Source organism: Acartia tonsa, chromosome 1 (assembly GCF_053477335.1).
Source record: "Acartia tonsa isolate MP-2025a chromosome 1, ASM5347733v1, whole genome shotgun sequence".
Lineage (NCBI taxonomy): Eukaryota > Metazoa > Arthropoda > Copepoda > Calanoida > Acartiidae > Acartia > Acartia tonsa.
In genome coordinates this window covers 3931033-3945021 of record NC_137260.1, presented here as the reverse complement: position 1 = coordinate 3945021, position 13989 = coordinate 3931033, and the positions used below count along the sequence as shown (strand labels likewise).

At 32.2% G+C, this 13989-nt stretch overlaps 1 protein-coding gene across 1 annotated transcript in view; it reads left to right on the top strand.

The window, feature by feature from the left end:
* Positions 1 to 11809, top strand: part of LOC145331979 (uncharacterized) — a 32776-nt gene extending 20967 nt beyond the window's left edge. Inside the window, exons 2-9 of the mRNA XM_080176906.1 lie at positions 819 to 900; positions 1416 to 1522; positions 5863 to 5909; positions 6285 to 6387; positions 6816 to 6933; positions 7400 to 7517; positions 8530 to 8646; positions 9344 to 11809. Coding sequence (XP_080033032.1) covers positions 819 to 900; positions 1416 to 1522; positions 5863 to 5909; positions 6285 to 6387; positions 6816 to 6933; positions 7400 to 7517; positions 8530 to 8646; positions 9344 to 9437 — 786 coding nt within the window. The 3' untranslated portion in view covers positions 9438 to 11809. The remainder of the gene's footprint in view (positions 1 to 818; positions 901 to 1415; positions 1523 to 5862; positions 5910 to 6284; positions 6388 to 6815; positions 6934 to 7399; positions 7518 to 8529; positions 8647 to 9343) is intronic.
* Positions 11810 to 13989: the final 2180 nt, after the last annotated feature.

Below are 13989 nucleotides of genomic sequence, written 5' to 3'. Positions count from 1 at the left end.
ACATTAGACTGTTTATTATATATACTGGTACCCAAAGTTTTATTTACCATCCAACATATGTAATTCTTAATACAAACATGTTTAATACACAGGGAGGGAGGAGACATTGGACTGGTAATTATGTATACTGGTACCCAAAGTTTTATAAACACGTTACCTTATTCGTTGACTTAAAAACTTTAGATACCTTTATTGAATTTTGATTGGTTGGTTCAAAATTTTAAAAATAAAAACTTTTTGAACAATAATTTTGTTCTACACAAGGGTAAACATTGTTCATCAGAATTGGGCATTTATTTTACAATTGTCTTATCCCACTAGATCACTGGAAATTCATATCTGTAACGTATTTAACGTTCAGCATAGCTACCTAACACTTTCTCTTTTTAGTAGCGAAGCTCCCCTATTATTCGATATGACCGTCCACCTAACTGTAAGAAACAGAATGGGTTAAAAATAGACGGTTGACGTTTTGGGTATAATCCCTTTCGTGATAACGCCTTTTTAAGGGGCGTTTCGTCGTATTTCCAAGGTAGGTTAGGTTAGGTTAAGTTAGGTTAGGTGATTGCCCCGCATTGTTAGGCAATTGGCCACGCAGAGTTAGAGCCCCACGCAGGGGCTAGAAATAGGATAAAACTGCTGTGAAAATACGACAAAACGCCCTTTTAGAGGCGTTGTCACTCAACGGGACTATATCGGAAGTTTTTTTTTGTGACGATTCTCTATACTGAAGAGCATCCAATTTATAACTTTCTTGGTACGTCAGTCATACTACAAACAGTTTTGATTATTTTTTTAAGATGTTATTTTTATTTAAGGTTAATTTGACGGCAGTTTTGGTCTCTTGGGATGGGTTGGTTCAAAGAGTTGATTGTGCTGATCAGTTTCTAGTCAAGTCAGGTAGTTAGAAATATTTTTCCATCATGAAAAATCATGTATAGCATCGTATTACAGACAATTTTCCACGAATATTAAAATATATTTGTAAAACTTAAACCCTTTGAGGTTAACAAAACTGATCAAATTTTTTATAAAAATTTTATTTTAACATCCGCAGAAAGCTGTCTATAATACAATGCAATAAATAAATATTGTTTTGTAATAATCGATCAGTGTATATTTGATTGTTAGTATACCTTAAAGAAACGTCCAATTATTTCAACAAAGTATTATACAATTTTTGACAGGTATTGTTATTAATCATTGAAAAGTCTTTTTTCAGAGGCCATTTCACATGGGTAGAGGTACCCTTTCCAAAATATTTATAAATCTTCGTTGGACCCATAAAAAGTTTCATTGTAAAGGCGAACCATATCGGTACAGCGCGGCGGTTGGCAGGATCTTATATATAGATAGATATCATGTTACTTCAAGCAGGTTCCCGGGATCTTAATAAAAAAATTATTTTTTTCCAGCACTTGTCTCGTCACCAAATGAGTGGAGCATGACCCACCAGCTACCGACCAGCACTTTCTCAGTTGTCATTACAGATAGAATACCAGAGCTTGAATACTTTTATAAGGTAGGAAAATGGCAGATGTCATAATTTTAGACGGATAGCTTTTTTCGTTAATTTGTAGTAGTACGGTACGATTTAGAAAGCGTAGCAACTATATAATCATTACAAACATGTTGATTTTTCTACTTTTTTAACAACAATTTTTTATGTGATCTAATTATCCGATTGATCTGATTTTTGGTATATTGATTCCTGGGACAACAGAGTACAATATTATAGCCGAAGCAACTCTATAATCAAAAATCCTAAAAGTATGTCCATAAACATTATCTTGTATCAAGCAGTTTTTTTTGATAAATTTACTTACAATTTTGCTTGGACTCTTATACATTTATATTCTGATTATTTAGTTCTGACACTATAATACAAGTGTTAATGTCCGTTTGTCCTACGTGCTTCGCTTTATGTTTATGTTTATGTTGATAATACTCTTGAGAGCCCAAACATAGGACTATAATAAGAGGTTTACTGGGCAGCAGTCATCAGTTTTGGTTGGCTAAATATTCAGCAACTCTTTTCTTGAATGATGACAGTTTAGGCACCATTTTTATATCATTTGGCAGTTCGTTCCATTTCTTTGCAGCTCTGGTACTGTAAAAGTTATTTCCAAGCTCAGTCCTCCTGTGTTCTATGTGTAAAGAGTTGTCATCCTTGTTTTTATTTGAATTTTACTTGATTTGAACCCAAAATAAAATCATTTTGGTAATTTCCCAAAAGGTTCCTTTAGAACACATCATCATATTTTCAAAATAGATAAAAAAAAAACAAAGGGATATGGATGGCTTTTGTGTGTGTTTGTATAAAACTTTAGGTCAGATTAGATTAGGTTATATTTTGTACAGGGTAGCCCAGCAGGATTAGCCCCCTTCCACCACCCATATTAATAATTTTTAAAATATGGATGGGAATTTCTGTGCTCGCTAGATTTTTTTGAGGGAAACCACCTTATGTGTTATTAAATTGATGACATAAAATCTATTTCATTATAGCCATGTGTGATAAAATCAGAGTTGAACCAATGGATGTAAAATATATGTGGATATTATGACAGTCGAAAATTTGTCGTCAATTGCTATTTCCCCTGTCAAGTAGTTCATCCAGTTGGAGGGGGGGTGATGGGAGAATGTTTTATTATTTTAGCCCGCTGCGTGTTTCACATTATTATAGAACATAAAAATCTGGTGTACTATCCAAGTAATAATATATCCATTGTTGAACAACACTAAGCTATGTGCCTCGGGGTAATTAAACTTGTAATATTAGATTATCTTATCATTATATAAATTGCACTATTTAATAATAATATAACTCAAGTTTAGATGTTTTGTTTCTTTAGTTACATACAACAAATCTGCACTAGGTAGCCTTGGTCAGGGATCTTAAGGGATAAGACAATAGACGAAAAATTGATTTAAATAAAGATGATAATACTTATTTAACGCATCGTATTATAGCAATCTTTCAGCGACTGGTAGAATCAATTCCAATTGTAATTGCGTAAACCCTGCTGGGCCTATACCTGCGTTGATCTAATCCTGCGGGATACCAAGTAGTAACTATACTTAACCTAACCTGAAAATTTAAATAAATAAACAAAAAACTCCCTAATTTTATTTTATTATAAAATTAAAAGGTGCATTCTGTGCTTGAATAGGCACTTTGAGGATAACCGAAAAAATATTTTAATGCAAATTCTTTATATAAAAATCCTAACTTTTTTTTATAAAACAAGGATGACAATATCCATAAAAGCGAAGCTCTGAAATGGAATGACGAACGAACTGATTAAATAAACTGATTGAATACTGTTTAAGGATATACTGCCGTTTTTAGGACTTGATGATAGAGATGCTTCGCTTTAACACTTTACCTTGTTGTAATAGGAATCAGTATTCAAAAAATCATATAAATAGGATAATTTCAACATTAAAAGATTTGTTGTCAAAAAAGTAAAAAATCAGCTTGTTTTAAATGGACTTTTTGGTAACGATTATATAGTTGCTGCGCTTTCTGAGTCGTACCTAACTGTTATAGGAATAAGCATGCAAAGTTTGAAATCGATAGGACAATTCTAACCTGTCTAAATTAACAAAAAGAGCTAACTGTAACGGACGGACGTACGGACAGACTGATCCTAATTATAGAAAAGCTTCGCTTTTAAAAATTAACATTGTTTTATCAAATAAAAAATGTGTGAAGTTTTAAAATAAATAAATTCTAATAAATCTCATGTTTACCAAAATCCAGGATTAATTGTCTCAACTTTCATCATGTTATCATAGGCCATGAATATTTTATATTAAAACAAGGATGACAACATCCATAAACGCGATGCTTTGAAACGGCAGGACAAACGAACATTAACTCTTGTAGATTGTAAATTTTAAAAATCGACATGTTTAAAATGGACGTACGGACATTCTGGTATTAATTAAAGAGTTGCTATGCCTTCTAAATTGTACCTAACTACTATAGGAAACACCATGCAAAGTTTGAAATCGATAGGATAACTCTAACATGCCTAAATTAACGAAAAGATCTATTCGTTACGGACGGACAGACGGACCGACCCTAAATATAGAAAGCTTCGCTTAAAAAAAATTTATATTGTATAATTAAAAGTAGCGCAGCAATAGCGTACGTATCATCTGTAAAAGAACGTGTCCTAACTTTCGTGATTTAAAAAAAAAAAAACTAGTCGGTGTTTTTAGTAAGTAGTAGATGTAAAATGATCCATAGAATTTAGATATGAAATCGTTTTTTTTTTGTAGACATCTTCTTTAAAAAAGTAATTTAAGTTTTAAAAAAATAAGTTGGTTTTAAAGTACAAAAACGCAAAAAATAAAGAAGAAAATTGCAGGGAGTAAGGGAGGGGACAATGGATCGAATATTCAATTTTTAGGAGTCTCAGACTTTGGGTACTGGCTTAAAGGGAATGTGCAAGAATTTAGCAGTTTCTGACTGACTTTGGGTACTAGCGCACAGAATGCCGCTAACTCGTTTGTTAATTTTGAATATTGCAGACAAGTATCAATAAACTTAATTTGTTATGATGTGGCTGGTTTTAAAATTTTTTTTCTCTCCAGAAAATAGCATTTCATAGATAAAAACTTTATTGTGATATTTGTTTAATAAACAATTTAAGAATCCAATTAAATTTTGGGCTATGGGGCAGGGGCTATGGGTTCAATGGGTTCCAGGGAGATTTTTCTAGTTATTAATTACATAATGGTTACGTCAGTTTGATGTGCTGGTAATATAATTTTCAAATGAATGCTTTTTTCTTGGAACTTTCTTCTTATTTTATTGTTTTCTGTATTGTATCAACTCTCAGGGAGTAAGGGAGGGGACAATGGATCGAATATTCAATCTTTAGGAGTCTCAGACTTTGGGTACTGGCTTAAAGGGAATGTGCAAGAATTTAGCAGTTTATGACTGAGTTTGGGTACTTGCGCAAGAAATGCCGCTACTCGCTGTGTTAGTTTTGAATATATATAGTTTTGCAGACAGCGAGAAGTTTAAATATAAATACATGGCCCCCCTCCCACATATTTCACTCCCTTCTACCCCACCTCCTTTTTTAAAGTAGATGAGAAAGGGAAATGGAGAAGGGAGGTGGGAAAAATAAACAGGATAAAAAGGGACAGGAAGGCGTGCCAGCCAGCTAGCAGTTACCCTAAAGCCTGCCTGCCCCTTTTTTCCGTGTTCACATCACTTGCCCACAAATCTCTTTTCTCTTTCTCTGTCATCTGGAGTGTTCCAGGGAGATTTTTCTAGTTATTAATTACAGAATGGTTATGTCAGTCTGTAATACTGGTAATTTAATTTTCAAATGATTGCTTTTTTTCTTGGAACTTTTTTCTTAGTTTATGGTTTACTAGATTTAATCAACAATTACTTTACAATTTCCACCAAATTTTCTGGATTATTCTGGATTTCATGGCCTTTCTTCAAAAACTCTTAAATTGAATTAATTGCCCATTGTCCCCTCCCTTACTCCCTGAGAAAATTGCCATTATGAACAAAAATAGTAATATCTTTAATTTGACACTTTACATTTTGAATTCTGTTTTTTAATTATTGAAAAAATCTATTTTGTTAAAGCCCGGTGAATCAAAACTTTGAACTTTGGGAGCTCATCACGAATGGGTTAAACAAAAAAAAGTTAGGACACCGTACACGTTCTTTAAGTCTTATTTAAAAGTTTATAATCGCATTATCTAATTTGTTAGCTCAAAACTTTCGGTACTTTTTTTGAATTTTGATTGGTTGGTTACATACTGAAGAGTTTAAACCTTTCAACCAATGATTTTAAGCTACAGAATCAAAATTGTTTTTCTTAGGTGATTGCCAGAGAAGATAAGGGCTGGAGAGGCATTGAGTACAACAGGAAAGGATTATTTAATAGATCTAGTAGATCTAGATTTATAATTAGTAAATCGGACCAATATGATCACAGTGAATCTTTGCAGTATATCAATTGTTCCATTAACAGATCTATAGTATAGATGTATATATACAGACAACTACCTCCCTTCCTTTTTCAAAGACCTCTTTCGTCTGCTTCTAAATTATTTTCTACTACTTGGCGACACCATTGCATTGGTTGATTTTCAATGACCCAATATGAAGGTTACACAAGGCGGTTGCGATGGGGAGATACAGTTATTTAACCCTTTCAATCTCTAGTGTTTTTCTCTAATGTTCCATTCACAGGGTTTAGGCTAATTTCTTAAGCATTTTTAAAAATAATCTATGGTGTCAGATCTCCGGAGAGATATTTTAAAACCTCTCGGAAGAAGAAAGATATGACAAATGCCAAGATACAAGACCTTATCAGAGGACCTGATGTTGAAAATAAAGAGAAGGTAATCATAAACTTTAGCAGAGTGCTTTCCCTCAAAGTCTCTGTTAAGCACTGAAAACCCACCCTCCTAAATTGAATATATTGGTGGATGGGGCTATTTTTTTATAATATTGATTGTTTTTTCAAAATACTAAGGATTTTACAGCAAATGTTTACAAAAGATGTTTTTTTTCTGTCGTGCTTAGGTAAACCTGTACCTGGTCTAAGCTAGTACAATGTCGGATAAATTGATCCAATGATTATACACAAAAATACCTCTTCTGTAGATTACTATTAGTTGTTGAATTGTTTTGACACTGAACCAACCAATCGAAACTCATTAAAATTCCCCAAAGTCGTTAAAACACCAAATAAGAAATTTATGTTATGAAACTTTGGGGACCAGTAAATAAAATGATTTTTATTAGAACTTATACTTATTGTTGCTAGGAGGATACTGAAGAAGAGAGCTTAACCAATGATGAGAAGGGAGGTGATGGAGGTGTTTCCTCCCAGAGTCCTGCCCCTAGATTAGCTGATCAATCAGCTGACCAGTCTACACCAAGGAATCTATACTTAAACTGTGGAAGCTGCTCTGAAAAGCATCATTATAGAATCTTTTATCGCATCGAATTATAGACAGCTATCCGCTGATATTAAAATATAAAATGTAAGTTTAAAACTAGCTTTGTAAGCCCCGAGATAACAAAACTAATATTAATTTTATAAGGCTTATTTCAATATTCATGGAAAATTGTCTAGGATTCGATACTATGCAATTGATATTCATTTTCCAAGGATAGGTTAGGTTATATTGGGTCAGGTGATTGCCCCGCAGGGTTAGAGTCTCCCCGCAAGGGGCTAGAAATAGGAGAAAAGCTACTGTGAAAATATGAAGAAACGTCCCTTGAGTGGCTATGCCACAAAAGAGACTATATCCAAAAAATAAATCCTTTTTAAATTGGACGAATTATTTTATCTGACTTTCCATCAATAAATCTTTTAGTTTACGTTTATTTTTTTGAAAATCAGGACTGGTCCTATTCGGACAAAAGAGGAGGACACAAATTGGGTGAAGAATTATCTTGTTTGGATAATTGTGGGCAGCTTGGCTGTCGTCATCATTCTCATTGGTGTCATCTATAATATCAGGTAGATTAGTATTTATACTATCTTGTATGGATAATTGTTGGCAGCTTGGCTGTGGTCATCATTCTCATTGGTGTTATCTATAATATCAGGTAGATTAGTATTTATATTATCTTGTATGGATAATTGTGGGCAGCTTGGCTGTCGTCATCATTCTCATTGGTGTTATCTTTAATTACAGGTAGATTAGTATTTATATTATCTTGTATGGATAATTGTGGGCAGCTTGGCTGTCGTCATCATTCTCATTGGTGTCATCTATAATATCAGGTATATTAGTATTTATATTATCTTGTCTGGATAATTGTGGGCAGCTTGGCTGTCGTCATCATTCTCATTGGTGTCATCTATAATATCAGGTAGATTAGTATTTATATTATCTTGTCTGGATAATTGTGGGCAGCTTGGCTTTGGTCATCATTCTCATTGGTGTTATCTATAATATCAGGTAGAGATTGGAAGGTGCTTTCCCTCAAAAGGTCAATCAAGTACTTCCTTAAGTCTGAAATAAATTAGAAATAAGTATAGAGGGGTGGGGGAAGTTTTTTTCTATGCCTAACCCTGCAAGCTCAAACTACGGTGATCTAACCCTGAGGTGCTACCCATTACTTACTTCAAAAGGACTATCTGCAACAAAAATATATTTTTATTTTTAAAAATATAACCTGAAACTATTGTTCTCTGTTTAATTTTATGCATATTTAAATATTAGGTACAATAGTATTTATAAAAGCAATGATGTTTAAAATTGAAAGCAAGTTGGTTCATTTTTTCTAGGAAAAAATTTTCTTTGGATGCTTGATTAACCCTTCGCCAAAATAGCTATTAACCTTCCCTGGACGCATAAGATACTTTACTGTAAGGAAGAACCCTAACTGGATCCTGTGGTAAAATTACCAAGATCATCTTACTTTTATTTAAGTATGAAACACTTATGACCAGCTCGAGTTAGCTTTGCAAAACCGAATAATCTATATTTAGACACCTTAGTGTAACTTTCCTTTTTATTTTTTAGGAAAAAGTTGAAGCCTGCCGGAAGCATCCAGCTTGATATAGAGATAGACTCCTCTGTTGATAGTGATGACGAGGAGGGATCTGAGCATGGGGATAGTGATGTCGAAGCCAATAAGGAATGATCAATGTTCTTTTTTTAGATAAAGATAGAAAACTTAAGAAATGAATATGATTGAAACAATGTCATGTTTTCTTTCAAGTTTCTTTACCGAGATCTATAAAACAGCTTGAAAAGTTGTTAATAAAAAATAAATTACAGCTTTTTGATAAAATATCTTTGAATTGATCGATGGCCAATTAATTTCTTTTTGACTACCTCTGGTGAAATTAAATCAAATCTTTAGTTACTCTTTTCTAACGTCTAAACCCTTTTCTAGTATCTTTATACCCTTGTATATTACCTTGCATAGGCAAGGCTAATGAGGTGGATTCTTTTTCAAAAAAAATTAGGGTCGCTTAGTGAGGCAAAATTATTTTTGTGAAAAATCCTTCAAAATCGCATAAAAATCTAATAAAATTTAAATAAAATAACATAAGATTTTGTTTAATTTTTAAAAAGATTTTTATGTGATTTTGGAGGATTTTGTTCATGACACTGTAATGTCAGATTCGACATCTAAGGATAATTAAGGGGTGCCAGTGCCTTGTTATATGTCCATACACTTAGGTATAAGGTAAAGTAACATCAAGAAGGCAATCAACCTGTCGATTGCACATTTTTTGTCTTAAACCTTAGCCTGACATATCAGCAGAAGGTACCATTTTTAACGTCTCTATTATGCTAAATATAAAATGAACAATTATCATGAACAGGAGTTTGAGAAGTTAAAAATGGAGGATGATGATTTAAACAAAATAGAAGAGGCAAAACCTTTAAACATTTCAGACAGTAGTGAAAATAATAAATAAATACCAATAATAAAAGACCATAGAAAAAAGTGATATATAAGTAAAGCATAGTAAAATAATATTTATTCATCGTACTATAGACAGCTTTGCGCGATTATTAAAATTTCTAAAAAATTATAAAATTAAAAGCAGTTTTGTTATTTTCATTTTAATATTCGTGGAAAATTGTCTGTAATACGATGATATACATGTTTTTTTAGTATGGATGAAAATCGGTTCTAATCCTGCTGTTATTAATCGGTTTCTAAGCCAGTAACACTGGAAAATAAAATATGGATAAGAATTCTCAAAACAAGAATTATTAATTATGTCCATGCTTAACGCAGCAATAATAAGTAAACAACATATCTGATGACAAATAACAGTTAACTATAAAACAGGAAAAAATCAAAGGCATTGATGATAAAATTACATGTACAATAATACATCCCCAATTATAAAAAAACTTTAAATTAACTACTAAAGAATCATTTGTTGAAAACTTTAATAAAAATCCCAATAATAGTACCCAAAGTTTTTAAGCGAATAAATGATAAAAAGAGGTTACTAAACTTTGGGTACCAGTGTAAAAATATAGTCTAATGACCCTCCATGGTTATAAGTGCAAAAAGCGCCTCGAGATAAATATAATAGCCCTATAAAAATGGAGTATCTGTAAGCGTATTTTTAAGTGTGCTGTAGACATGCATTGCATTTAGAGTATTTTAGCTGCTTTTTTCACAAATGTTTTTTTAATAGATTAAATTTAATGTTTTGATATATTATTAATAAATTTTATGTTAAATAAATGAGCATTTAAATAGTGATCTCCGAAGACTTCTGTAAGAGTACAAAGATCAATTGAGAAAGTGATGATAGTTATTTAGCGCATCGTTTTATAGTCAGCTTTCCGCGAATATTAAAAGAAAAATAAATTTAAGATTAATTAACACCATGTTTGTTGGCTCCAAGGGGCCGAAGGCCCGGGCTAACAAAACTAGTATATATGATTTTGTAATAATACTCGTCGAAAAATTGTCTGTAAAACGATGTCATACTTGATTTCTCAGAATGGCTGAGAACCGGATCAAATCCAGCGGATATTAATCGGTTTCGAAGCCATATCAGCATATGTATCACAAATTGCATTGCAATGCTATACATTATATTTCAGTATGGCTGAGAACCTGTTCTAATCCAGCGGATATAAATAGGATGTGATAATAAGCGGAAGTGAATCAACACTCTAACAAAAAATGTGTGTTGCGATATATCATTTGAAAATAGGATAAAACCTCCATTTTGTCAAAGGAGCTTTCATAACTCCCCCCCCCCAAGCCCTTTTCAAACAAACACAAACTTTATTGCAATTATTAGGTTAGGTTAAGTAAGGTTGAAGAGGGCAACATAGGTTAGAGTTGGAACTTTTTATTTTAGATTTTTGTAGTATAGGATGTAACAGTTCAAAGGATGTGCAAACTTTTTTGAAGACATTGTGTTATTTTCGAGTATATTTTTAAAAATGTGAGGGGTAGGGAGGGGGGGTATATTGCTCCACTTACAAAACGCAGGATCCTTCCAGAAGTAGATTGAGTTAATATATTATGTATTAATAAGGAAATATATATTTTTAAAGAAAACACAAATTTACACATGTGCTTTTGCATAACATATAAGTTCTTCATTATTTTTTTGAGGGGAAAAGGGGCGTTATCTAAAAAAGTGCATTGCTTACCACAAATACCTCCCCCCCCTCACTCCTGATTTTTAAAATAAATTATAAAAAGGGTAGAAGGGTAGTTTTTTCGCTAGTTTGTTTGTTACTTAAGGTCAGGTTAGATAAGGTTTTATTGGGTACTGGGTTCGGGCCCCAACACAAAGTCTAAGTCCCAACACACTTATTTAAAAGTAAGGTAGGTAACATTGCTTGGCAGGAACTATGTGGTAAAGCCCCTTATTTCTGCAGATTTTCTATAATGCACAATTTACAATTTTAAGGAAAGCATAATTTTAAACTTAATTTAAGCTGCCATACTGTTTAATAGAAGAAATTTTATACCAGAAAAAAATACTTTTAACTCTAAAGTTATTACTAGTAAAAATCATCATTATGACATAATTTAAAAATTATCTTCCGATCTTTTGAGAATTAAATGTTGTTATTGTTAAACTATAACAAAATATGAAACTTGTTTATTGTATAAATAAAAGTTAATTCAAAATATAATTCTTTCAAATATTTTCCTTTCGTAATTCCTTTTTTATAAAAAAAAATATAATAATGATAATTTACCACAATTTAATATCTATTTGATTGCTTCATATCAGTGGCATTAATGTTATTCCTATAATTAATTTATGCATGTATTTTTATACTTTTAAATAAAATTATCAAATAATGCTTACTGTTTTTATGTGGTTTTTAAGAATTTATTAATAGAGGAATGTTTATGTACATAAAAAATTAGTCGTCTGTCTGAATTAAACGCCGAGAAAACCACGTTTCCCCTAAACGTAAAGGACATAAATTTGGAATTATAGAAAATCTTCGCTACTAATTGAATTCAACTATTGAATTTAAATATATAAATATACAAACTTATACCCAAAAATATTACGAATAATTGAGTTAATGATCGAAACTTTGGGCCTAGAGCATGCCTAAATGATTAGGAAAGGAACGAAACCCAGGGTTCTTAAGGGATAAGACAATGGATCTTACATCCCCAATTATAATAAACAAAATAAACCCTTCTGTAAATTATTGGTTTAACATGTCTGGGACTAACCAACCAATCAAAATTAAAGTACCCAAAATATTTAAGAAAAATAATAAGATAACGGAGTTAAAAACTTTGGGTACCAGTGTAATTTATAATCCAATATCCCCTGCTTCCCTGGAAGAAACCAAACTTTACCATATATGGTAGAAATGAGTTTTCAACAGAAGCCAAATTTACAGGGTGGTTGCTTAAATTCACCAAAACTTTTCTGAATCTGTATTTTAATTTAAAATTCGAATATTACAATATTATAAAGCATAATTTCTTTTCTATAAAGCAGGGCTCGTCAGTCGCCTGTAAGCCTCAGGGAAATCAACCTTTTACAATTAACTGTAAGTCAAAACCTGACACAAATATGATAATCCCTCTTTTTTAAAAGATTTTAAAAGCATACAAACAGGTTTAAATTCGAGTCTTAGTCGCGGCTGACGTGCGGCTGCCTAGTCCTGGTTTAAAGTAATGATCCAATAGATTTATGAAAAAATGGCTTTAAATATAATTAATAGTCAATAAAAAAGTGATTTTTAATTTTTTAAATTCAATACATAATGTGGTCTAAGCGGGTGTCAAAAACCCCTCCCCCCCCCCATCCCTTATACTTAAATAATGAAATTGAGAATACCTCCCTTCTTCTTTCATTCACCCCACCCCCAAGCTTTACACCCCCCTGAAAAAAAACAGATTCTTATATGAACACCCTGTACAAATTTATAAATAGCATTCATTGGTTAAATAAATATTTGAACCTTTCAATAATGACGGAAAAATATTTTTACGCGATTTTGAAAAACAAATAAAGTATACAGTAGACTGTTTGTATTAAAAACAAGGATGACAACACCCATAAAAGTGAAGCTCTGAAATGGATGGACAAACGAACATTAACACTTGTAGATTGTCAGAACTGAATTAGCAGAATATTAATGCATCAGTACAAACAATATTTTAAGAAAATTTGTTGCATAAATAGATGATACTGTTTAAGAACATACTTACATTTTTGGGACTTGTTTATAGAGATGCTTCGCTTATAGCATTGTAACTTGTTGTAATAGGAATCAGTTTTAAAAAAATCAGAAGAATCGGATAATCTTAACATACAAAATTTTTTTGTCAAAAAAGTTAAAAATTTACATGTTTAAAATGGACGTACGGACATTCTGGTATTGTTTATAGAGTTGCTACGCTTTCTTAATTGTACCTAACTACTATAGGAATCATCATGCAAAGTTTGGAATCGATAGGACAATTCTAACCTGTTTAAATCAACGAAAAGAGCTAACTCTCTGTGACGGACGGACGGACCGACCCTAATTATAGAAAAGCTTCGCTTTTAATTAGATCTAGTTTGCAATTCTACTGTTAGTGTCGCTTTGTAGGCCTGGGAGGGATAGGACATCGGACTGTAAATAATACTAGTACCTAAAGTTTTATAAACACGTACTCTCATTTGTTGCCTGAAAAAAACTTTGGCGAATTTTATGAAGTCTCCAACTAATAATGTTCCTTTTTTTCACCAATGATTTGAATCTACAAAATGGGTAATTTTTTATTATAATAATTTGGGAGAATGCAATTGTTTATCATGCATTGTCTTATTCCATTATAGTCCTTCCACTGACTATGTCGCATTATTATAATTTCCTTTGAAAACATGTCCACTGGTCTGCTGAATTTGAGTTGCCGATTGTGTACACAGTTTCCTCATCCTATCCAGGGATAAGGGATAGGAAACCTGGCCATAAATTAGGTCTCGGCCTGGTTTTGAAAGGGATCATGCAACTTTTACC